At 43.3% G+C, this 25,676-nt stretch overlaps 1 protein-coding gene across 2 annotated transcripts in view; it reads right to left on the bottom strand.

The window, feature by feature from the left end:
* LOC125448106 (GDNF family receptor alpha-2-like) overlaps window positions 1–25,676 on the bottom strand; it is a 297,306-nt gene that overhangs the window by 35,571 nt on the left and 236,059 nt on the right. For both annotated transcript variants that reach the window (XM_048523146.2, XM_048523145.2), the window contains exon 5: window positions 307–416. In XM_048523146.2, the coding sequence (XP_048379103.1) occupies window positions 307–416 (110 nt within the window). The remainder of the gene's footprint in view (window positions 1–306; window positions 417–25,676) is intronic.

Below are 25,676 nucleotides of genomic sequence, written 5' to 3'. Positions count from 1 at the left end.
ACAACATGTGTCGTGGCCTCAGGAAGCGACAACTGCTTTGTAGCTATGTCAAATGGCACTCCACAGACAGGGAGAACTGACAGTCATCTTGTTTAAAACAATCTTGCATCCGTGGAGAGTGAGAAGAATGGCCATATATTTGCTGACATTAGAGTGGTGATGGTATTTTGAAGTCTTACTATGCACACAAAGATGAAGAAAGGAACACATTCCCAAGGAGAATTAATGCAAATCTTATTTAAAACTGGAACTTACAGGGGGACAAAAAACCTAACCTCCAATAGATTAGCGGGAGTCCCAACTCACCAATGAGCCCTGAATAGGAGAGTAAACAAGCTGCGTAGTTCTCGCGGAAACAACCACTCAGTGATTGCGCAGAGGGTTGACAGTTCGTCAGGAAATCTGCTAGACGAGACCTGCAGGATAAAGCAAAGAAGAAGTTAGTAAATCTGTTGTTCAGAAGATTGGCATGAGTTGATATTCATACCTCACCACTTTAATTGCTGAGAAAACTGAATAGGCACTGGGAGCAATGAGCAAGGTATCAAGAAGCACACGGTGAGCAAAAACCTAGGAATTAGGAGTAGAAGTGGCCCTCTGACCCCTCAAGCCTGCTCCATCATTTGATTAGGTCCTAGTTGATCTGCTTGTGTTTCAATTTCCACATTCCCACTTATTTCACTCACCTGTGAATTCCTTTCCAAACAACGATCTAGCTACCAATGCGTTAAAATATTCAATTAGCTTACCTCCGCTGCTTTCTCAGGCAAGAATTCCAAAGCCACACAAGTCTCTGAGAGAAAAAGAAATTTTCCTTATCGCAATACTAAAGAGCAATGCCTAATTTTTAAACAATGGCCCATTGCTCTTGACTTGTTCATTTTGTCCCATCTATTCAGATCCTATAATCTTCAGTCAGGTCACTTTTCATTTTCTAACTTCCATTGAACGTAAGTCCAGCCTGTCCAAACTTACCTCATTAAACAACCTACTTATTCCAGGTACCATTGCAGTAAACCTTCCCTGACTATGTCAAATACATTTCTATCCTCTTTTAAATAGAGAGACCAAAACTGCACACTGTTTTCAAGGTGTGGTCTCAGTACTAGTCTATAACTGAAGCACGACACCCTGATTTGATTTGATTTGATTTATTGTCACGTGTACAAAAGTGCAATGAAGACCTGTTGTTTATGAGCAGTACAGGCAGATCATAGTGAGCAAAGACATACAGAACATATGGTGAAAAAACTTGTATAGAGTAAGGCATACAGATTACACTGCACAGGACATGTTTGATGCAATATCAACATTCACAAGGTTAGCATTATTTGAAATTAGAGGGTCTGTTCATCACTCTAATAACAGCAGGGAAGAAGCTGTTCTTGGATCTGCTGGTGCATGTGTTCAAGCTTCCGTATCTTCTTTGTGATGGAAGATGTTGCAGGAGGGCGTTACCAGGGTGGGAGGGAGGGATCTTGATGGTGTTGGCAGCCTATCTGTGGCAACGAGACGTGTAAATGGTCTCCATGGATGAGACGTTGGCTTCTGTGATGGTCGGGGCAGTGTACACAGCCTTCTGCAGTTTCTTACAATCCTGGGCAGAGCAGTTATCATAACAGGCCATTATGCACTCGGACTGTAACTGTAAAAATTGTTGAGTGTCTTTATGCTCATGTCAAAATTCCTGAGCCACTTACGGGAGAAGAGGCATTGTTGTGGTTTCTTGACCATCGTATCTGCATGGGAAGTGCAGGACAGGTTGTCAGTTATAGTCACGCCCTGGAACTTGACCATCCCAACCTTCTTAACCTCTGCTCCATTGATGTAGATCAGGGTGTGTTCTTCTCCTTCCTTTCTGAAGTCAGTGAATAGTTCCTTAGATTTGCCGACGTTGTGAGAGAGGTTGTTATCATTGCACCATGTCACCAAGCCCTGTGTTTCCTTTTTGTATTCTGACTCATCGTTGTTTGATATCTGTCTCACCACGGTGGCTTTGACAGCAAACTTGTAGATGGCTTTCATTCGGAATTTGGCAACACAGTCTTGGGCGTAGAGGGACTGAGAACGTATCCTTGTGGGGGCACTAGTGTTGAGTGTTATCGTGGAGGAGGTGCAGTTGTCTGTCTTTATTGATTGAGTTCAAGGGTCAGAAAGCTGAGGATCCAGTTAAGCAAGGTGGAGCCGAGACCTAGGTCTTGGAGTTTTAAAAGCAGTCTGGAAGAGATAATGGCAATGAAGGCAGAGCTGAAGTCGATGATAGGAGCCAGACACAGGTGACCTTGTCCATGGTAGTAGATTCGCCAACTTTAGGTACATTTAAGTCGTCATTGGACAAGCATATGGACGTACATGGAATAGTGTAGGTTAGATGGGCTTGAGATCGGTATGACAGGTTGGCACAACATTGAGGGCCGAAGGGCCTGTACTGTGCTGTAATGTTCTATGTTCTATATGTTCCAGGAATGAGTGCATGACTTGGGAAATGCTATCTGTTGTGGACCTGTCACGTTGTTAGACAAATTGCAGGGGATTGAGGCAGGCTGGGAGACTTGAGTTGATATGGGCCATGACTAGCCCCTTGAAATACTTCATGCTTATGGAGGTCAGCTACTGGGCAATAGTCATTAAGGCACATTGCACATGCTTTCCTAGATACAGGAATGATGGTGGTTTCTTGAAGCACATACAACTTTGGGTTGTAGAAGAGAGAGGTTGAAGATATCAGTCAATACCTCTGCCAGCTGGTCTGCGCAGGATCTAAGTGCGTAGCTGGGGTCTCTGCCCAGGCCGGCCACTTTCCTTGGGTTGACTCCTGGGAAGACTGATCTGACATCTACAGTGGTGAAAGCAGGTGCATCCAGGGCTGTCTGGGCAGGTGACGCCATGCCACTGATATTCTGCTTGAACTGAACATAGGAAGTATCAAACGCATCAGGGAGGGACGTGTCTTTGTCCGCTACCTTGCTCTGCTTCATCTTGTATCCTCTTATGTTGTTCAGGCCTTGCACAGGAGGCAGGAGTCTGTATAGTTGGTCTGGTACTGCCTGTTGGCATTTCTGATGGCTTTGCAAAGGTCGTATCTCGATTTCCTATAGAGTAATGGGTCATTTGACATGAATGCTGCCTGCCTGGTTTTCAGCAGGGAGTGGATTTCCCGGTTCAGCCATGCTTTCCGGTTGGGGAACACCCGGGTTAACCTCTTTGGCACACAGTCCTCCACGCATTTGCTAACCAAGTCCGTGATACTCCAGTTGGGCAGGAGATGTGTTGGTGGTACTTTGCCACACTCTCTTGAGGTTGGCATGGTTGAAGTTGCTGGCCATGATGAATAAGGTGTGGGGGCATTTCATGTCCAGAGTGTTTGTGTAAATTTCATCCAGGGTATTCTACATATCCGCATTAGACAGTATGTCAACTGCTGTCAGGATGATGGAGGTGAAGTCACATGGCAGCTCATGGGGATGGCATTTTAGTGTAAGGTATTCTCGTTCTAAGGAGCATTGGCTTGCTACGGTCACCACTTCTGAGCACCAGGAGGCGTTTATCAGGATGCAGACCCCACTGCCGTTTGCCTTAGCCAAAGATGCTGTGTGGTCCATGTGATGTGTAGAGAACCCCTCAACTTCTAAGGCATAGTCAGGTATGGCAGGAGTGAGCCAAGTCTACATGACACAGAGCATACAATAGTCTCTTACTTTTATTTTCACTTCCTCTTGTGATAAAGGACATTCCTTTCTGCTTCGTAATTACAGAGGCTAATGCATCTGGAACCAGTAGACTACCTTCTGGGGTCATTCACAAGAATGCCTAGATCATTTGTACTCCTCAGTCATTATCCTTCAAGTAAAATTCTGCTTTTTGTTCTTCCTCCCAACATGAACAATTTTGCGATTTCTCACATTATACTCCATCTGCCAGATGTTTGTCCATTCACTTAACCTTGTAAATTGTTTCATGGTTCTTGAGTTCTCACCATGGTACAATCTAATCTCTGCATCTTCTGCAAATTTAGTAGCTGTGCCTTTTGCTCCCCTCAACTAAGTCAGTGATCCAAATTGTTGGAATCTGAGGCCCTAGGTCAAAGCCCTGCAGTGAAGGTAGGTTTACTTATGTTTGACAGAATGTGATGATGCCACTTTAATGTCACAGAAAACTGTACTTTGGCATTTATAGGAGTGCACTGATATTCTGAGCTTCACAATGGATAAATCCTTCTTGAAGCAACAGCACTGTCACCAAAAGTTGCAAGTTGCAACGTAATTCTTCCATTAAAATAAGGACAAAAGAAGTTATATCCTCAGAACACCTTGAGATTGTGAGAGAAATTGTGTGATTGAAAGACCTTCTTTGCTTAACCGGAGAAGATGTTTTAATATAAAGCCAAGAATTGTGGATTCTGGAGATCTGAAACAAAAATATAATCCCTAGAAACACTCAGCGGGTCTGAAAGCACTGCAACTCATGATGAAGAGTCACCGAATCCAAAGCGTTAATTCTGCTTTCTCTCCACAAATACCACCAGATCTGCTGAGTTTCACCGATAATTTCTAAAGATGTTGTTAATGATGTTGATTGAGGGATATGTATTTACTAGGGCACCTGGGAGAATGCTAATAAAAAAGTGAAATCTTGCAGATATTGGAAATTTGACATCAAAAATTCCACTGGAATGACACATCAGGTCATGCAGCACCATTGAAGGAAAACAGTTAACATTTCAGATGGGTGACCTTTCATCAGGTCCATGGGACCTCTTATCTTTGTCTTGGACTGCTGTTCTTCTGACTATTAAATGTCATGTATTTTGAAGGACTGCCCAAGTATTCTGAGTGAGTTGCTGCAGTAAACATTGTAATCTTAACACACTACTGCCGGTGTATATCAGTGGTACAGGCAGTGGATGTTGTACCTGGTGGATGAAGTGCCAATGAATGAGCTAGCTGCTTTGCTCAGGATAGTATTGAGCTTCTTGAATATTGATGAAACTGCACTTATCCCAGCAACTGGACAGTATTCCATCACACTGCTGACTTTTCAATGGTGAAGGCATAGAGGAAATAGATGGTGGGTTACAACAGAATTTTCAGCCTCTGACCAGCTTTTGAGGTCACGGTATTTAGCTGATTCTATTCACCTTCAAGTCAACAATAAGCCCCAAGATGATAATGATACTGGTAAGAAATGTAAACATTTGTTATCCACATTTGAGATGGTTGTTAGAAGAATTAGAGGGGACATGAGCAGAAACACTTTCACTCTCAGGGTCATAGACGTTTGGAATTCACTTCCTAGTTTGATGATTGAAGCCAAAACCCTGAATTCATTGACAAGAAACCTGGATCTGCAATTGAAATGCTGTAATTTGGAAGACTAAGATAGGGATTCTGTGTTAAAAATAAAGGGATTCAAACAGGTGGCTGGTTTGTTCGGTTTAGTCACTCACATGAGAATGTGAGTGGGAGAGAATGGCCTCTCTCTGTGTTGTTACTTTTCTCTGGTTCTGTGGCTTGGGATTTTCAGTTTCATTAAGAGTGATAAAGAGATCATGTAACCTGTTCCGAATCCTGTTTGACAACAATTATGTTTCAGATATAGTAGGAACTGCAGATGCTGGAGAATCTGAGATAACAAGGTATAGAGCTGGATGAACACAGCAGGCCAAGCAGCATCAGAGGAGCAGGAAGGCTGATGTTTTGGGCCTAGACCCTTCTTCAGAAAGCTCTTCAGAATTGTGATTGGCTTTGTTGCTTTGAGGATAGTGAGGTCCAGATTGTATAACTACAAAGAAGATGCAGAATATTTACAACTTTCGACTGCAGCAACAGCATCAGGTCCAAGACTCTCATGGCAGTATTAGAAATGTCCAGTTTTGCAAATAATTACATTCTAAACTGCCCATTTAATTCCAAGATGGAACAGAATTGGGAATGCAATGGAAAACTAATTAGCATTTCTACTGGATACAAGGCCCATGTGATTCACATCACCTCGAAGATGAACTTAAGAAAGTGAGAAATCAGTAGGAAGCCACTGGAGAACTGCGTTGCATGTTTTCTTAAAATATGAACCTAACTGACACACACGGTCTGTCTGACGGATTCTGAGAGAGCAAGTCGAGAGATAAAGGCGGCAACCAGGCTCTATTAGTACCCAACCAGAAAGCAGGTGGAAGCTTGCATTTGTATTGATTAGATCAAGTTTGTGAGAAATTAAAATGATCTTGGATATTTTGTCAGGCTTTGGTGAGGACGGGTCTCTACAGACATCAAAACATTAATTCTGCTTTTATTCACAGATTCAGTCAGACCTGCCGACTTTCACAGCAATTCCTGTTTTAAATCTTAGTTTGGAATTAGAAGCTATCCATTTGGGAAAGAGCTTGGAAGCTATTTTGATTTTGGCTTGATGTTGGTTCCCAGGCATTCATGTGTCTTGAACAAAGTATAACTGTGGAAGTGATTTTAAAAGTCATTGTTTTAAAAGTCAAACTGGGGATCATTTCTGTTGTTTACAAGTTCCCGATTAAATAATAATTATTCAGTATTGCCTTAATACAGTGATTTCTTTTCCAAAATCATGCACAGAACAGGGATATCACTGGCTAGGCCACCATTTATTGCTCATCCTTAATTGCCCAGAGGACAGTTAAGAGTCAGCAACATTGCTGTAGGTCTGGAGCCACACATAGGCCAGAACAGGTAAGGATGGCAGTTTCCTTCCCCAAAAGACATTAGTGAACCAGATTTATTTTTTACTACACTAAGCGGTTTTATGCCTGTTATTCGAACGTAACCTGGATCTCTGATTTATTAGTCCTGTGATAATGCTAATAGGCCAGTGTCTTCCTCACTTTTAAGTCTTTAAATCTTGTTGTGTGATACTTTCAGTCAGTCGCTAGAAATTCAGATATCTTTTTCACAGTTATCCTTCTCCATGGAAATTGTTGGACAGAACTTCCAACCATGTGACATCTGCTGGCTAGAAAGACAATAAAACAGGACAAGGACATCAGATACATGGGAACACCATTTTCTGCAAGTTCCCCTCAATGCCACACACTATCCTGACCTAAAAGGAGATCACTGGTTCTTCACTGTCATTGGATCAAACTTCTGGAACTCCCTTCCTGACGGCACTGAAGGTCAGGTAGCCAACAAACACTGCAGCGATTCAAGAACATGGACCTGATGAAATGCTTGGTGTTTCAACATTAGTAATGCTATTCAATGAAAAACAGAAATGGGCAGATTTTCTGTTTTTGGAAGTGGTCATAACGTAGCACTTTTCTTTTTATTCAGTGATGGGATGTGCGTGTTTTTGGCAAGACCAGCATTTAGTCAACCACATTACTGTGGGTCTGGAGTCACGTGTTGGCCAAACCAGCTCATGTCAGATTTTATGACAATTGTTTATTGGTCAATATAAAGCTCTGAATTCCAAATTTTTACTGAATTCAAATTTGTCTTCTACTATGGCATGTTTTGAACACAGATTCCCAGAGCATGACGTGGGTCTCCACACTGTCTAATAATACCAATAGGCCATCACTTCCACACCTGAGTGATACCGAAGTTACTTACTCAGTATTTTTCCTGAATACTGTTTCTCTTGAAGCACAAATGAGGGTAGAGATCATGAGCAGATTAAAAGGTTGCTGCATCAAATAGAAGAAGAAATGTCCAAGTCCACATTTAAAAATAAGATGAGAGACAAAATAATTCTTAGCTTTTTTGAGAAAGCTGCTCTCCTACTCAGGTTCTCTTGGGAATATATTTGTGATGGTCTTACTCTGTCTCCTTTTCATCTCCTTGATATTTGAATCTTAAAGCTTAATCCAACTATGGTCGTGCTCAGTACAGTCCCTCTGGAACAAAATGGGAGTTCTGCTTACATCTGTGTTCACAAAACACCGTGCCCTAACTTTGTGTTAAAAAATTTAATTTCATGTGAAATAACCATCTGACAATGCCGTCAAAGGGTCAGGTGTTAACAGGTTCCATTGTATAAGATATTGATATCTGAAAGAATGGTGTTCCTTATCTGGAAGTCTAAATCTGAAAGTTTTGAGAGGCATTTAGGCAGACACATGAACAGGCAGAGAATTGTGGGGTATGGACCGTGAGCAGGCAGATGAGATTAGTTTAGAATAGCATCAAGGTTTGCACAGACATTGTGGGCCAAAGGGCGTGTTCCTATGTGTACTATCCTAAGTTCCTCAATGAGGGGACACAATTTAAAAAGCAAGAGTTGCCCCTTTAAGACTGAGATTGAGGAGAAATATTTTTCTCTCAGAGGAACTCTTTTCTGCGGGTAGCTGTGGAGATCAGACCATTGTAATATATTCACTGATAATGGGAACTGCAGATGCTGGAGAATCCAAGATAATAAAGTGTGAAGCTGGATGAACACAGCAGGCCAAGCAGCATCTCAGGAGCACAAAAGCTGACGTTTCGGGGCTAGACCCTTCATCAGAGAGGGGGATGGGGTGAGGGTTCTGGAATAAGTAGGGAGAGAGGGGGAGGCGGACCGAAGATGGAGAGAAAAGAAGGTAGGTGGAGAGGAGAGTATAGGTGGGGAGGTAGGGAGGGGATAGGTCAGTCAGGGAAGACGGACAGGTCAAGGAGGTGGGATGAGGTTAGTAGGTAGGAAATGGAGGTGCGGCTTGAGGTGGGAGGAGGGGATGGGTGAGAGGAAGAACAGGTTAGGGAGGCAGACACAGGCTGGGCTGGTTTTGGGATGCAGTGAGGGGAGGGGATGAGCTAGGCTGGTTGTGTGATGCCGTGGGGGGAGGGGTCAAACTGGCCTGGTTGCGAACCATTTCAACTCCTCCTCCCATTCTTTAGATGACATGTCCATCATGGGCCTCCTGCAGTGCCACAGTGATGCCACCCGAAGGTTGCAGGAACAGCAACTCATATTCCGCTTGGGAACCCTGCAACCCAATAGTATCAATGTGGACTTCACCAGCTTCAAAATCTCCCCTTCCCCCACCGGATCCCAAAACCAGCTCAGTTCGTCCCCTCCCCCCACGGCATCACACAACCAGCCTAGCTCATTCCCTCCCCCCACTGCATCCCAAAACCAGCCCAGCCTGTTTCTGCCTCCCTAACCTGTTCTTCCTCTCACCCATCCCTTCCTCCCACCTCAAGCCGCACCTCCATTTCCTACCTACTAACCTCATCCCACCTCCTTGACCTGTCCGTCTTCCCTGGCCTGACCTATCCCCTCCCTACCTCCCCACCTATACTCTCCTCTCCACCTATCTTCTTTTCTCTCCATCTTTGGTCGCGTCCCCCTCTCCCTATTTATTCCAGAACCCTCACCCCATCCCCCTCTCTGATGAAGGGTCTAGGCCCGAAATGTCAGCTTTTGTGCTCCTGAGATGCTGCTTGGCCTGCTGTGTTCATCCAGCTTCACACTTTATTATCCGTAATATATTCACTGCTGGGTTTTACAGATTTTTGATTGACAAGGGAATCAAGGTGGGCAGTAAGATGGATTTACAGCAATGGTCAGATCAACCATGTTTTTTTCTAAATCATGGAGATGCTCAAAAGGCCAAAGGGCTTACTCCTGCTCCTCATTCTTGTGATGTAGCATTTGGCATTTTTGAGTTAAGAATACAATGTTTAAACTTATCCTTTTGGCAATTGTCAATTCAATGGTCGTAGAAACCATATAGTTTGGTAATAGAATCATTGTAGGCTGCTCTCGTGCACTGGTGAAGCTCCCATCTTTCAGATGACGAATGGGTGTGAAAGATCCCATAGTAACTACTTGATGGATAAGCAGGGGCACTCCTCCCATCCTAGCCACTGTTCCACCTTCAACCAAAATAATTGAAAAGCAGATTATCTGATTGTTATCTCACTGCTGTTTGTGGGATCCTGTTGTGCACTGATTTTATTTCTGATGTCACTGTGGCGAGTACACTTCAAAGGTACTTCATCGACTTTGGATGTCCTGAGATCATGAAAGTTTCTGCAGAAATGCAAGCCTATCTTTATTTCTGAGTCAGGAGTGGCACACTTTATTTTGCATTGATGTCTTTGAAGCATCTCTCAGCCAATTTGAACATATGTTTGTATCAACTCAGGTCAGTGAGTTTTTGTTCTCAAGAAATGAAATTGGATTCATTTAAACTAACCATTCTGAAAGCTGTAGGTACACCCGAAAAGCCCATTTGGCTCACAGATGTTCTGAAAAGAGTAACCTGCCACTCCTTCCAACTAACCAGTCAGTGACTCCAGTGCTCATGTTATCAAGGAATGGCCGACTAATGCTCGCCTTGAGTGACACGCATCCATGAAATACTTTTAAGAAAATGCAGTTTATTTAAGATGTTCTGTCAGGCGCAGTCATTGAAGACGGGGCGTCATGTCAAAAATGCAAGCCAGTTAATGTTGCTCACAGTCAAAGACAAATTATTATTTGTTAAAATTCCATACTGAAAGGCTTTTACTACAGTTTTAATATTGACAGTGGATTTCCCTGAAACAGCTTATGGTCAATCAGCTCTTCACTCAGACTTCACTTCAACAACCTGGTTATGTTATCCCACTGTGTATTTTCTCTGTGTTCGCAAAAATGTTTGCAGTATAAACACTGGAGTTCAAAAGAGAGGTTATTTTTAGATCAGCAAAAAGCTAACATGAATAATGCTGGAAAAGCATCTCTGGCTAAGATAAATGAGTTATCTGGAAGAGCAATCTGCAGATGCTTACACTGTAGGAAATGCACTGAAATTTACTTTGAGGAAACTGAAGAAAATGTTGCACAGCACATCAAAAATAAACTTTGCCTTCGATCTTGCTCTGTTGTTTCCCTCTGCTGTAGATTTGTTTGTTAAATATATAACACTGAGCATTCAAGACTCATTTACCATTGGGATATCTAAGTACCGAGCTTGATTATAAACAAAACAGTCTTAATCTGTCAAACAGGCGGATGCTGAAATACATTCAACAGGAAGCCATCAACTGCCACCTCTCCTTTCATTTCTCTTTGGGACCATCAGGTAGCTTCCTGCAATCTGTGCCCTTGTTTCCTCCCAAACGCCATCATTTCTGAAGATCAGGTAAGAATGCGCAAATTCACAGACCAAAATCTCTTATTGATGATGGCAGTATTCATAGCTTTTGACATTTGCGAATCGAAGAAAATCCCTTCTTTCATTTTATTGCCTGACCCTATAACCCTCAACTCTTTTCCTGATCAAAAATCAATCTGACTCTGTCACTCTGAGGAAAAGAATTCCAAAGATTAATGCTCTTCTGAGAGAAGAACTTCCTGTCAGGACACCTCTTATTTTGAAATTGTACTTCCTAGTTCGAGAATTTGTTATGATTTCAGCTGCTGTTACAACTGGGCTAGACAGATTCCATAATGAAATCTGGTCTGTGTTTTTTTGTAATTTAACATGATCAGTCACAAAACAAAGGCTCACAACACCTCAGATTCTCTTGAATAATAATATTACACAAAAATGAGTAAAATAAAACAAACCAAGACAGCAAAAGATTTTGAATATATTTTGAAAGATCTTAAGTCATACAGTTAAGTAGTTTCATCTGTTCCCCAACACCATCACTTAATAGTGATCCAAATGTGGAGAAATTACCCATCCAGATAAAATTTCTTGGTCTCACTTAACTGTTTCTGCCCAGTTATATCCTGTGAACTATGAAGTCTTCTTACGTGAATAGTCATAAAGCTGAAAGCTTTCTCACTCTTTTAAGAATCTGCAGATTTCTAACCAAACAGTTCCAGTCTGGAAGTTTCAAGATTAAACTTGCCCCTCAAGATAAAGCTGTGCTTTTTTTTGAATGCTCCTATTCTCCATTCTAGGAGAGAAGCTATGTTTGTTTCTGATCCCAGTCATGTCAATACCAGTGTTGGCACAACAGTTTTGAATTTCCAGAGTTTCTAAGTTAAAATGAATCCTTTTTTATTTAAACTAAAACAAGCTAATGCCTTCAACGTTTACTCCTCATGTTTGAAAACCCCACAGGATCAAAAGGTTTCCAAGATCATTCCAGGGAACTTGCTGTCTGACCTTTTTTTTTACGAACTTGCTCACAAAAGTAACTGAAACTCAAATGCCACTGAAACAAAATCAGAAATTGATGGTGAGATTCAGCAGGACTGGCAGCATCAGCACAGTTCTGATGAAGAGTCACCACACTCAAAATATTACCTTTGCTTTCTTCCCACAGATACTGTTAGACCCACTGAGTTTCTCCAATAATTTCTGCTTTTGTTTCAGATCTCTCGCACCTGCAGTTCTTTATGCTACTTTTTTTTAACAGCAGCTAGGAAAAGTTGGCATTTCGGCTGATGATGGTGGTTGAAGAAGTATGCAGATAGGTAAAGAGCAAGCTGGGGCAACAGGTGGGGAACAAAGAGAGAAAAGATGGGCAAAGGTGGTGTTAACACTAAACCAGGGTAGAAGAAAAGCTAGATAGATGATAATAAGGGTTATCGGGCGGTGAAAATGGGTTGGTTCTGCAGTGAGGGGATGTGTAATGGACCTGGAAGGATGTGGTCTTGCTCTGGAATTCCTAAACTTGATATTAAGTCCTGAAGGCTGTGAGGGCCTAAACGGAAGATGGGATGTCTTTCCAGCTTATAAAGAGCTTTGCTGGAGCACTGTAGCAGGCCTGAGACAGAAATTTTGGCATGGGAACACAATGCTTTGTTGAAATTGCAGGCCACAGGAAGCTCAGGATCATTTTACAGACAGAATGTAGGCGTTCTGCAAAGCAGTCGCTCAGTGAGTTTTCCGTCTCCCCAGTGCAGAGGAGACCATATTGTGAGCAGGAAATACAGTAGTCCAGATTGAGTGAATTGATGGTAAGGTGTGTCTGGGGCCTTGGATAGTGAGGAGGGAGGAGATAAACAAGTGTTGCACCTTCTGCCATTGCACGGGAAGGTGCTGTGTGGGTGTGGGGAGCTGTTGGGATTGAAGGAGGAGTGAACCAGGTTATTTTGGAAGGAGCGGAATGTTAACAATGGAGGGGAGCTGATGGTCATGTGTATCTGATGGTGGCTTCCTATTGGAGGTGTTAGAAATTGAGCATTATGATTCTTTGCATGTACTGGGTGGTAGGATGAAAAGTGAGGATCGAGGGACTCCACTTCTGTTGTGGGAGAGAAGAGAGATGTGCAAAATGGCTCAGACATTGTCAAGGATCCTGTGAAGCATGGCTGAGGAAAACAATTGACATGACTGAGACCCGCCTGTGGAAGGTGGCATCATCGGAACAGATATGATAGAGGCAGACAGATTGGGAAAATGGAATGGAGACTTTATGGGAAGCAGGGTTTGATGATGTACAGTCATTTTTCCACATCCATGAAGGTCCCGTTGCTGGGAACATCCACCAATGATGAAATCTATGAGTGCAGAGCTGATTAAAAATAGGTTAAAATGGTTAAAAATATTTCAGATATGAGATTTTTTTGCCAATGAATGTTGGTTTTTGTTGTTTCCTATTTTTTGGATGGATAGGCAAATTCAAGATTCATGGTTTTGCTGATACAGAGCACTTATTCTATAGTCAATGTAACCACTCAGAATCTTGCTGGACAAACTAAGCATCTGTGGACAGAACAACAAGTTGACATTTCTTTGGAACTGGTTTCTCTCTCCACAGTTGATGCTAGACCTACTCAGTTTTAACAGCACTTTATCTTTTTGTTTCAAATCTCCAGCAGCTGCAATATTTTGCTTTTATTACCCTTCAGAATCTTACATGTTCAATAAGATCATCACTTACTCTACAAACTCCAATGAGTATAAACTCCAAACTGCTCAATCCTTTCTTATAATACAATCCCTTAATTCCAGGAATTAGCTGGGTGAATCTTCTCTGCTTTTATTATCTCCCTCAATTTAAGTAAGGTGACAAATCTTGGGGATTCATTCTCAATACCCCGTACTTCTGCAAGAGGGCATCTTCATCTCTGCTGTAATAAAGGCTAAGCAGACATGACTGAATATATGAACTTGAGAAGTAAATAACCTATAGATGAGCTTTTGTAAATAATAATGCATTGACTCAACCGCACAAGTTGTTATTTATCACAATTCAGCAAAAATGAGACATCAGTACAGAGATGAATATGTATACAAATTGAATATGAATGTGCGGAGAGGAGACAGTCACATGCTTCCTTTAATGACTTTTCATTTTATGGCCATTGAAAGTAATTTTCTCAATTATATTCTGGTATTGCATTAGTCTTTGAGTTATTACAATTTGAAGAATATCAGTTGAAGCTGAGAGAACGGTATGGAACCGAAATTGAAAATTCTTTGATGCCAGCACTTTCATCTTTGTATCCAAATTGGTTTTCCACCAGAAAATCAGCTCACAGTGAAAGAGAACAGCAGGATTTCATAGGATTTATCATCATTTTCATTAAGCGCTCTTTCATCGGAAGATCATTTCACAAAGATGAAATTGTGTAAACGAGAGACTTGCATGTAATGGTGTTTTCAAAACATTTCAATTTTAAAACCCAGACTTAGTTTTGTAGCTGCTTGACAATTTACTTTGTCTTTGTACTTACTCCTTTAACCTTGACAAAGAGGTAGTGGCACTCATCACCCACAGTCTACCACAGAAGGGGAGTTGGAAAGGAAGGTGGACTGTTAGAATGGTAGAATTGAGGGTGTAAAATGAAAAAAAAGGATGTGAGGTAGCCACTGCAGGTTTCTGACTGATGATATGTAACTCACTGAATGCATTCAAATTAGAACTTATTCAGCGATATTTGTACGTCATGCTGTGTGTAACTGAATGATTCATTCATTATTTGTTTCAGTTACTTCAAATCCCATTTGTGTTTTTTGAGGCATACAGGTTAGTCGATGTAATTCAAGTAGGAGAAGGGAAGAAGGTACCAGAATAACTTTTAATTCATCACGCTGACACAAGAAAACTGACCATTTAATATAGAAAGCACCCCTAAGACCATCAGACCATAAGACACAGGAGGAAGAAAAATGGCCATTCAGCACATGGACTCAGCTCCTCATTTCACTAAGATCATGGCTGATCTGATAATCATCAATTCCACTTTCCTGTCTTTTCTCCATAATCCCTGATTGTATTGCTGACTAAAAATCTGTTTGTCACAGCCTTGAATATATTTAATGAGCCAGCATCAAAAGCCCTTGTACAGTGAAGATTTCTACACATTTGCAACTTCCTGAGATAAGAAATTCCTCCTCATCTGTTTTACATGTGCGACCCCTTCTCCTGAGATTATGCTGTCTGGTCCTCGATGCTGTCAAAGAAAAACAAACTTTCCACATCTAACCTGAAAAATCTTCTAAGAATCTTGTAAGTTTCAGTCACGTTGCCTCTCATTCTTATATAGTCCAATGACTTCAGGCCCAAAATACTCAGTTTCCGCTCATAAGGCAATATTTCCATATCTAATATCAGCCTCGTGAACCTTCTTTGGTCTGCATTCAATACCAGTATATCTTTTGATAGATAAGGTGACAAAGCTGTTCACAGTGTTCCAGCTTTGGTCTGACTCATGTTTTACAGTTTTTCACAAAACCTCCCTACTTTTATATTTCATTTCTTCTGAAATAAAAAAAAATTCCATTTGCCTTCCTTGTTATCTGCTGAACTTGGATGCTGGCATTTTGTGTGTCATAGACGAGGTCTCCTAAATCCCTCTGTTGGATAACTTTCGCCAGACTTTTTTGATTTAAATAATATTCAGCTATTCTTTCTGCCAAAATTTGGAACCTCACACTTCCCCAGATTACATTCTAGCCACCAAGTTTTTGCCCACTCACACTTAGCTTGCCAATATCTCTCTGTATACTCATTGAATGACTTGCTTTCTCATGTATTTTTGTGATTTCTGCAAACTTGGTTATAGTGCATTCCTTTCCTGATTATAAGCTGTAACTAATTGCACTGATCCCAATCGTACACCACAATTTACGGTTCCCAACCCGAAAATGCCTCTATTATCCTAACTTTCTGTCTTCAATGAGTTAGCCAATCCTCCATGCTAAATTACCACCTCTAATGCCATGGACTGTCTCTTATTGAGCAACCCAGCATGTACTTTATCAAGAGTCTTCTAAAATTCCATATATATGACATTCAATGCTTTCGTTTTATTTATCTTGCTTGTAACCTCCTCAAAGAATTCTTGTAAATTTGTAAAGCATGATTTCCTTTCCTGCTGATTCTCCTGGATTGTATGCATTTCTAGATGCTCTGCTATTACATCATATATAATAGAAGCTACATTTTTCTAATGACAGTCATAACAATTGTAGGCAGAGCTAAATGACCTGTAGTTACCTGTACTTTCTCTCCATCCATTTTGAAATAAAGGTGTTCCATTAGTAGATTTCCAATCATTTGGAATTTTTCTACAATCTAAAGATTCATGGAAGATCATTATCAAGGACTACAAAGGGAATTTGTGCACAGAGCCTAAAGAGATAGGAGAGATCCTTAATGAATACTTTTCTTCAGTATTCACAACCGAGAGGGACCTAGTTGTAGAGGAGGATGTTCTGAAACAGACAGACTTTCTGTCTTCAATGAGTTAGCCAATCCTCCATGCTAAATTACCACCTCTAATGCCATGGACTGTCTCTTATTGAGCAACCCAGCATGTACTTTATCAAGAGTCTTCTAAAATTCCATATATATGACATTCAATGCTTTCATTTTATTTATCTTGCTTGTAACGTCCTCAAAGAATTCTTGTAAATTTGTAAAGCATGATTTCCTTTCCTGCTGATTCTCCTGGATTGTATGCATTTCTAGATGCTCTGCTATTACATCGTATATAATAGAAGCTACATTTTTCTAATGACAGTCATAACAATTGTAGGCAGAGCTAAATGACCTGTAGTTACCTGTACTTTCTCTCCATCCATTTTGAAATAAAGGTGTTCCATTAGTAGATTTCCAATCGTTTGGAATTTTTCTACAATCTAAAGATTCATGGAAGATCATTATCAAGGACTACAAAGGGAATTTGTGCACAGAGCCTAAAGAGATAGGAGACATCCTTAATGAATACTTTTCTTCAGTATTCACAACCGAGAGGGACCTAGTTGTAGAGGAGGATGTTCTGAAACAGACAGGTAGGCTAGAGGAGGTTGATGTTAGTAAAGAAGATGTGCTAGGTATTCTGAGGAAGTTGAAGATAGATAAGTCCCCCGGGCCTGATGGAATTTATCCAAGGATTCTATGGGAAGCGATGGAAGAGATTGCAGGGCCTTTTGCGATGATCTTTTTGTTCTCACTATCCACAGGTATTGTGCTGGAAGATTGGAATGAGGGAAACGTCATTCCCTTGTGCAAAAAAGGGAACAGGGATAACCCTGGAAATTACAGGCCAGTTAGGCTTATGTCAGTGGTGGGCAAATTATTGGAAAGGGCTCTGCAAGATAGGATTTATGATCACTTGGAGAGGCACAGTTTGATTCGTGATAGTCAGCATGGATTTGTGAGGGGTAGATCATGCCTCACAAACCTTATTGAATCCTTTGAAGACGTGTCCAAACATGCAGATGAAGGTGGAGCTGTGGATGTGATATGCATGGATTTAAGTAAGGCATTTGATAAGGTTCCCCATGGTAGGCTCATGCAGATGGTAAGGAGGCATGGGATAGGGGGAAGTGAAGCAGATTGGATTCAGAAATGGCTGATCCTTAGAAGACAAAGGGTGGTAGTGGACAGAAAATATTCAACATGGTGCTCAGTTATGAGCAGTGTACCACAAGGATCTGTTCTGGGTCCTCTTTTATTTGTGATTTTTTAAAATGATTTGGATGAAGTAGTGGATGAGTGGATTAGTCAGTTCGCAGATGATACAGAGGTGGGTTGAGTTGTGGATAGTGCAGAGGGCTGTTCTAGGTTACAAAGGGACATTGATAGCATGCAGAGTTGGGCTGAGAAGTGGCAGATGGAGTTTAACCCTGAAAAGTGTGAGGTGATTCATTTTGGAAGGACAAACTTGAAAGCAGAATACGGGGTTAGCGGAAAGATTCTTAGCAGTGTGAGGGAGCACAGGGATCTTGGGGTTCATGTCCTCAGTTCTCTGAAAGCTGCCACCCAGGTGGATAGAGAGAGAGATAATGGGAACTGCAGATGCTGGAGAATTCCAAGAGAATAAAATGTGAGGCTGGATGAACACAGCAGGCCAAGCAGCATCTCAGGAGCACAAAAGCTGACGTTTCGGGCCTAGACCCTTCATCAGAGAGGGGGATGGGGAGAGGGAACTGGAATAAATAGGGAGAGAGGGGGAGGCGGACCGAAGATGGAGAGTAAAGAAGATAAGTGGAGAGAGTATAGGTGGGGAGGTAGGGAGGGGATAGGTCAGTCCAGGGAAGACGGACAGGTCAAGGAGGTGGGATGAGGTTAATAGGTAGATGGGGGTGCGGCTTGGGGTGGGAGGAAGGGATGGGTGAGAGGAAGAACCGGTTAGGGAGGCAGAGACAGGTTGGACTGGTTTTGGGATGCAGTGGGTGGGGGGGAGAGCTGGGCTGGTTGTGTGGTGCAGTGGGGGCAGGGGACAAACTGGGCTGGTTTAGGGATGCAGTAGGGGAAGGGGAGATTTTGAAACTGGTGAAGTCCACATTGATACCGTATGGCTGCAGGGTTCCCAGGCGGAATATGAGTTGCTGTTCCTGCAACCTTCGGGTGGCATCATTGTGGCAGTGCAGGAGGCCCATGATGGACATGTCATCTAGAGAATGGGAGGGGGAGTGGAAATGGTTTGCGACTGGGAGGTGCAGTTGTTTGTTGCGAACTGAGCGGAGGTGTTCTGCAAAGCGGTCCCCAAGCCTCCGTTTGGTTTCCCCAATGTAGAGGAAGCCACACCGGGTACAGTGGATGCAGTATACCACATTGGCAGATGTGCAGGTGAACCTCTGCTTAATGTGGAATGTCATCTTGGGGCCTGGGATAGGGGTGAGGGAGGAGGTGTGGGGGCAAGTGTAGCATTTCCTGCGGTTGCAGGGGAAGGTGCCGGGTGTGGTGGGGTTGGAGGGCAGTATGGAGCGAACAAAGGAGTCATGGAGAGAGTGGTCTCTCCGGAAAGCAGACAGGGGTGGGGATGGAAAAATGTCTTGGGTGGTGGGGTCGGATTGTAAATGGCGGAAGTGTCGGAGGATGATGCGTTGTATCCGGAGGTTGGTAGGGTGGTGTGTGAAAACGAGGGGGATCCTCTTTGGGCGGTTGTGGCGGGGGCGGGGTGTGAGGGATGTGTTGCGGGAAATACGGGAGACGCGGTCAAGGGCGTTCTCGATCACTGTGGGGGGAAAGTTGCGGTCCTTAAAGAACTTGGACATCTGGGATGTGCGGGAGTGGAATGTCTTATCGTGGGAGCAGATGCGGCGGAGGCAGAGGAATTGGGAATAGGGGATGGAATTTTTGCAGGAGGGTGGGTGGGAGGAGTTGTATTCGAGGTAGCTGAGGGAGTCGGTGGGCTTGAAATGGACATCGGTTACAAGCTGGTTGCCTGAGATGGAGACTGAGAGGTCCAGGAAGGTGAGGGATGTGCTGGAGATGGCCCAAGTGAACTGAAGGTTGGGGTGGAAGGTGTTGTTGAAGTGGATGAACTGTTTGAGCTCCTCTGGGGAGCAAGAGGCGGCGCCGATACAGTCATCAATGTACCGGAGGAAGAGGTGGGGTTTGGGGCCTGTGTAGGTGTGGAAGAGGGACTGTTCCACGTAACCTACAAAGAGGCAGGCATAGCTGGGGCCCATGCGGGTGCCCATGGCCACCCCCTTAGTCTGTAGGAAGTGGGAGGAGTCAAAAGAGAAGTTGTTGAGTGTGAGGACGAGTTCAGCTAGGTGGATGAGAGTGTCAGTGGAGGGGGACTGGTCGGGCCTGCGGGACAGGAAGAAGCGGAGGGCCTTGAGGCCATCTCCATGCGGAATGCAGGTGTACAGGGACTGGACATCCATGGTGAATATGAGGTATTGGGGGCCAGGGAATTCGAAGTTCTGGAGGAGGTGGAGGGCGTGGGTGGTGTCACGGACATAGGTGGGGAGTTCCTGGACCAAAGGGGAGAAAATGGAGTCCAGATAGGTGGAGATGAGTTTGGTGGGGCAGGAGCAGGCTGAGACGATGGGTCGACCAGGGCAGGCAGGTTTGTGGATTTTGGGAAGGAGATAGAAATGGGCCGTGCGGGGTTGGGGAACAATGAGGTTGGAGGCTGTGGGTGGCAGGTCCCCTGAGGTGATGAGGTCGTGAATGGTGTTGGAGATGATGGTTTGGTGCTCGGGTGTGGGGTCATGATCGAGGGGGCGGTAGGAGGTGGTGTCGGAGAGTTGGCGTCTGGCCTCGGCGATGTAGAGGTCAGTGCGCCATACTACCACTGCGCCACCCTTGTCTGTGGGTTTGATGGTGAGGTTGGGGTTGGAGCGGAGGGCTGCCCGTTCTGCGGGGGAGAGGTTGGAGTGGGTGTGAGGGGTGGGGAGGTTGAGGCGGTTAATGTCTCGACGGCAGTTGGAGATGAAGAGGTCGAGGGAGGGTAGGAGGCCTGGGGGTGGTGTCCAGGAGGAGGACTTGTGTTGGAAGCAGATGAAGGGGTCAGTGGAAGGAGGGTTAGGTTCCCGGTTGAAGAAGTAGGCATGGAGGCGAAGACGGCGGAAAAACTGCTCTGTGTCCAACCGTGACTGGTATTCGTTGATGTGTGGTTGCATGGAGGCGAAGACGGCGGAAAAACTGCTCTATGTCCAACCGTGACTGGTATTCGTTGATTCACGACCATTCACGACCTCATCACCTCAGGGGACCTCCCACCCACAGCCTCCAACCTCATTGTTCCGCAACCCCACACGGCCCGTTTCTATCTCCTTCCCAAAATCCACAAACCTGCCTGCCCTGGTCGACCCATCGTCTCAGCCTGCTCCTGTCCCACCGAACTCATCTCCACCTATCTGGACTCCATTTTCTCCCCTTTGGTCCAGGAACTCCCCACTTACGTCCGTGACACCACCCACGCCCTCCACCTCCTCCAGGACTTCCAATTCCCTGGCCCCCAATACCTCATATTCACCATGGACGTCCAGTCCCTGTACACCTGCATTCTGCATGGAGTTGGCCTCAAGGCCCTCCGCTTCTTCCTGTCCCGCAGGCCCAGGTGGATAGAGTTGTTAAGAACGTGTATGATGTGTTCGCTTTCATTAATAGAGGGATTGAGTTCAAGAGCCGTGAAGTTATGCTCCAGCTATGCAAGAGCCTGGTTTGGCCACATCTGGAGTATTGTGTCCAGTGCTGGTCACCTTATTACAGGAAAGATGTGGAAGTGTTAGAAAAGATGCAGAAGAGATTTACCAGGATGTTGCCTGGAATGGAGAGAAAGTCTTATGAGGAAAGGTTGAGAGAGCTTGGGCTTTTCTCTTTAGAACGATGAAGGATGAGAGGTGACTTGATAGAGGTGTACAAAATGATCAGAGGTATAGATAGAGTAGACGGCCAGAGACTTTTTCATTGGGGGAAGGTTGCTTTTATGAGGGGACATAGTTTTATAGTGAAAGGGGTAGATATTGGGGAGACGTCAGAGGTAGATTCTTTACTTAGAGAGTGGTCAGGACGTGGAATGCATTGCCAGAGAGCGTAGTGGAGTTGGCCTCATTAGGGGCATTTAAGCGGCTATTCGATAGGCATATGGATGTTAGTATAAGGTAGCGGTGGAGGTTAGATAGACCTTAGGTTCAGGGTAAAAGTTCAGCACAACATCGTGGGCTGAAGGATCTGTACTGTTCTATGTTCTATATTCTAAGTTCTGTGTTCTCTATCTTCATTTCCCAAATTGCAAAAGCCAAGCCTGGCTTATTTTTGTTCCTTTGCCAATTTCTGTTTTAAGAAGTGATGACTTTTCTTTTGAATTGTGATAAACTGGCTGTCCCTTTTTCTTTGGAGCAATGTAGACACCACCTTGTTATGTTCAACCAAACCATTCGTTGGTCACTTTGCACTCTGACTATTGAGTTCTGGTCACAAAGAAACAGGGCAAATAACCAAGATTTGGAGATATTGCAGAGAAGCGTAGTTGGTAGAATGTACCTGTAATAGCATACAAAAGGTTCAATACCATTTAAGATGAAGTAGTCACTTAACTGGCAACCAAGCTAACTCTTAAATTTTCACTCATCCCATTACCAATGCACAGTGACCGCAGTGTGGACGATTTAGAAGGTGCAATGCAGAATTTATTAAGAACTCCCTCAACAGCATCTCCCAAACTCATGGGCTCTACTTCACAAAAAAAACAGGCAAGGACAGCAAATGCAAGTTTCCCTCCAAGCTGTGTACCATCCTGACTTGGAAAAATATCACTATTCCTTCACTGTCAGTGGGTCAAAAACCTGGAACTCACTTCTTCCTAGTACAGTGGACGTAAGATATCGTCTGCAGTGGCTCAAGATAATCGCTTACCATCGCATTCTCCATGTCACTTAGTGAGGCAAAAAGTTCAATAAATGCTTTGTCAGTGATAATCACATGATATAAATACCGAAAAAATACAGACTAAAAATCTGACTACCACTGTCAAAGATCCTCCAATGGCTAATGGTAACCAAAGTGAAGACTCCACAGTCTTGTCAAGTTGGAATACACAAAGGGAAGGGATAATGAAGTAGGAAATAAATGAAACGTATGTCCAGAGTATAATTCTGTGTATTCGTAAACGTAAAGTGAGAGATCTCAATACAGATGATGACATGAAGTATTTCACAAAGAACAATCAACTTTATCCCTTTAGATCTCAACCGGTCTAAGTTGCTGTATTGCTGAATGTGAACAAGCTGGTGTTGATAACATTGTCACAAACACTGGTTATAAAAATCTGATTCTATAATAATTGCATTAGCATTTGTACTGATATCAAAGTATTTTTGCATTAATGAATGCATCCAGAAATCAGTTTGGACAGTATTTCCAAAGGATCCTTGCGGGGTATCCTCATCAGTGATATTCTCTAAGAACTTCATTTGTGCTTATTGCTGTCATCATCTGTCCCTCGGAATAACGTTGATATATGACTCACTTCACAATCTCTGTGTCCTCAGGTGATTCACCTCCTGCTTTATCAATGATCTTCCTTCCTTCACAAGGGGCTGTTCGTTGATTAGCTACAATGTTCAGCACCATTCATGACTGTTCAAATGTTCAGGCTTGGTCTGACAAGTAGCAAATAGCATTTATGACTCGTGCCAGGCAATGACCCGTCTCCAACAAGGAAGAAGTTAACCATTGCCCCTTGATATTCAATGATGTTACCATTGCTGAATCTCATACTGTTGAAATCCTGGAGGTTACTGTTCATTCAGTTGACTGGATGACTGGTTTGCAATGTAATGACCAATAGCACAGGTTCAGTTCCCACACCAGCTAAGATGACTTGAGACATCATAAGATAACAAGGCGTAGAGCTGGATAAACACAGGAGACCTGAAGAGTATCGGCCTAAAACGTCAGCTTTCCTCTTCCTATGATGCTGCTTGGCCTGTAGTGTTCATCCAGCTTTACACCTTGTTATCTCAGATTCTTCAGCATCTGCAGTTCCTACTATCTCTGCAGACATCATAACTTCTCAGCCTTGCTGCTCACATAAGATTTGTTGATTCTCAGGTTAATCTCTCTCAATGAAAGAGCAGCTTTATGATCATCTATAACGGTTGTGACTTTTCCTTTGTCTGAGGTTACCATTGATGAGAAACTGAACTAGATTAGCCATAAACATAAGCAAAAACAGGTCAGAGGCTAGCGCTCCTGCAGCAATTAACTCATGTGACTCCCCAAAGACTGTCCACAATCTAGAAGGTGCAAGTCAGAAATGTTATGACATATTCTCCTGTTGCCTGGATGAGTGCAACTCCAATAACTCTAAAGTGCGTAACTCCATCCAGGACAGAACTGCCTGTTAGTTGACACCACATTGTGAAATACTTACTCCCTTCACCACTGACACAGTAGCAGCAGTGTGGACCATTTCCAACATGTAGTGTATTCGTTCACCTTGGTCATTCAACAGCATTTTTCAAACTTACCACCCCCATAATCTAGAAGAACAAGAATAGCATGTACAAGAGAACACCACAGTGTCCTCCCTGTAAGTCATTCACCACATGACATGGAAATACATCTCTGTTCTTTCATTGGGTCAGAAATCTGGAACTCCCTGACAGCGCTGTGGGTGTATCTCCATCAAATAAACTGCCACAATTGAAGAAGACAACTCACTCACAGCTTCTCAAGGGCAACTAGGGATTGGCAATAAATGCTAGCCCAGCCAATGAGACCCAATCTCCTGAATGAATGAAACAAACTCAGTAAACCACTCCTGATGCCACTGTTTTTTTTGGTCTGTGTTCTCCTTCTGCTTTTGTGGCTTTTCAGCAGATGTTATGTGATCAGTTTCTAACTGAATTGTGGCCTCCATGATTTATGGTAAGTTCCTCCCATAAATTGATATCAGTTTGTTCCCTTTCCAATGAGGCATTCACCTGTGCAGTCCTCAAGACAAAGAATGTTACTTCTGGAAACTTCCCACCTCGGACATCCAGTGTTGGCATGAAGCATTCCCAAAGGATATTTGGTATACTTCAATGCCACAGTCTGAGCACAGCACATTCTGCTGAGGCCCAACGTATTCAAAACATTCCGTCCTGCCTTCCCATTTCTTACATCTCTCATGCTTTTACCTGTGTCAGTGAACTTGCACAGTGGTAATCATTTCATGTTGTAGCAACATGTCCACAAGGAACTGGAATAACAATTCCAGACTTCGAAGTTTATGAAGAGCGAAGTCTTTGCCCCATAAATCTTTACATGATCCCAGAATCTTAAGTTCACTATCCCTGCTGAACTGAAACAGACCCTTAAGTTACAGCCACAGCAGATGGAAGGTCTAGTAATCCTGTTTCAGGTACCAGGCATATTTTTGTAAGGTTTGATATGGTTCCTTCCCTCAAGGAACCCTTCTAAGCTGTGCGCTCCTTCAACAATGAGAATATTGAGATTTAGCAGAGGGGAGTGCAGAGAAGCTTCACAGGTCTGACACTGGGAATGGCAGGACTATCATATGAGGACAGATTGGTTCGACTGGGCACATTTTCACCAGAGTTTGGAAGAATGAGAAGGGATCTCTAAAATTATAACAGGGCTAGACAGATGATGTGCAGGGAGGATTTTTCCCCAAGTTAACAAGTCCAGAACCTGCAGTCAAGTCTCAAGATGCAGATTAGACTGAGCTGAGGAATATTTCTTCATTCAGTGCTGATCAACCTGTGTAATTCACTAACTCAGAAGGGCATGGAGGGTGGGTCACTGAGCATATTCAACAATGATATGGATTCTTTTAGTATGTTAAACAGCATCAAAGGTATGGAGAAGAAACGGGAGTATGGCATTGAGATAGAGGGTCAGCTATGATATTACTGAGTGGCCTATGCCTGGTCCTTGTTTCAATGCTTTCACAACTGATTGACCATCACTGACATCCTTAATGAGTGACAGGGAGTATGTAGTCTGTTTTGCACTTTTCCTCAAAAAAGGTTCATGTGGCCACATTGTTACACCAAATTTCTCACTTTTATTATTTTAAAAGGGAAACTTCTATGATGATCTGCCGCAAATCTAATTCAGGTGCCTTTGACATCC

Source organism: Stegostoma tigrinum, chromosome 40, assembly GCF_030684315.1.
Source record: "Stegostoma tigrinum isolate sSteTig4 chromosome 40, sSteTig4.hap1, whole genome shotgun sequence".
Lineage (NCBI taxonomy): Eukaryota > Metazoa > Chordata > Chondrichthyes > Orectolobiformes > Stegostomatidae > Stegostoma > Stegostoma tigrinum.
This window is presented reverse-complemented; position numbering and strand designations above follow the sequence as displayed.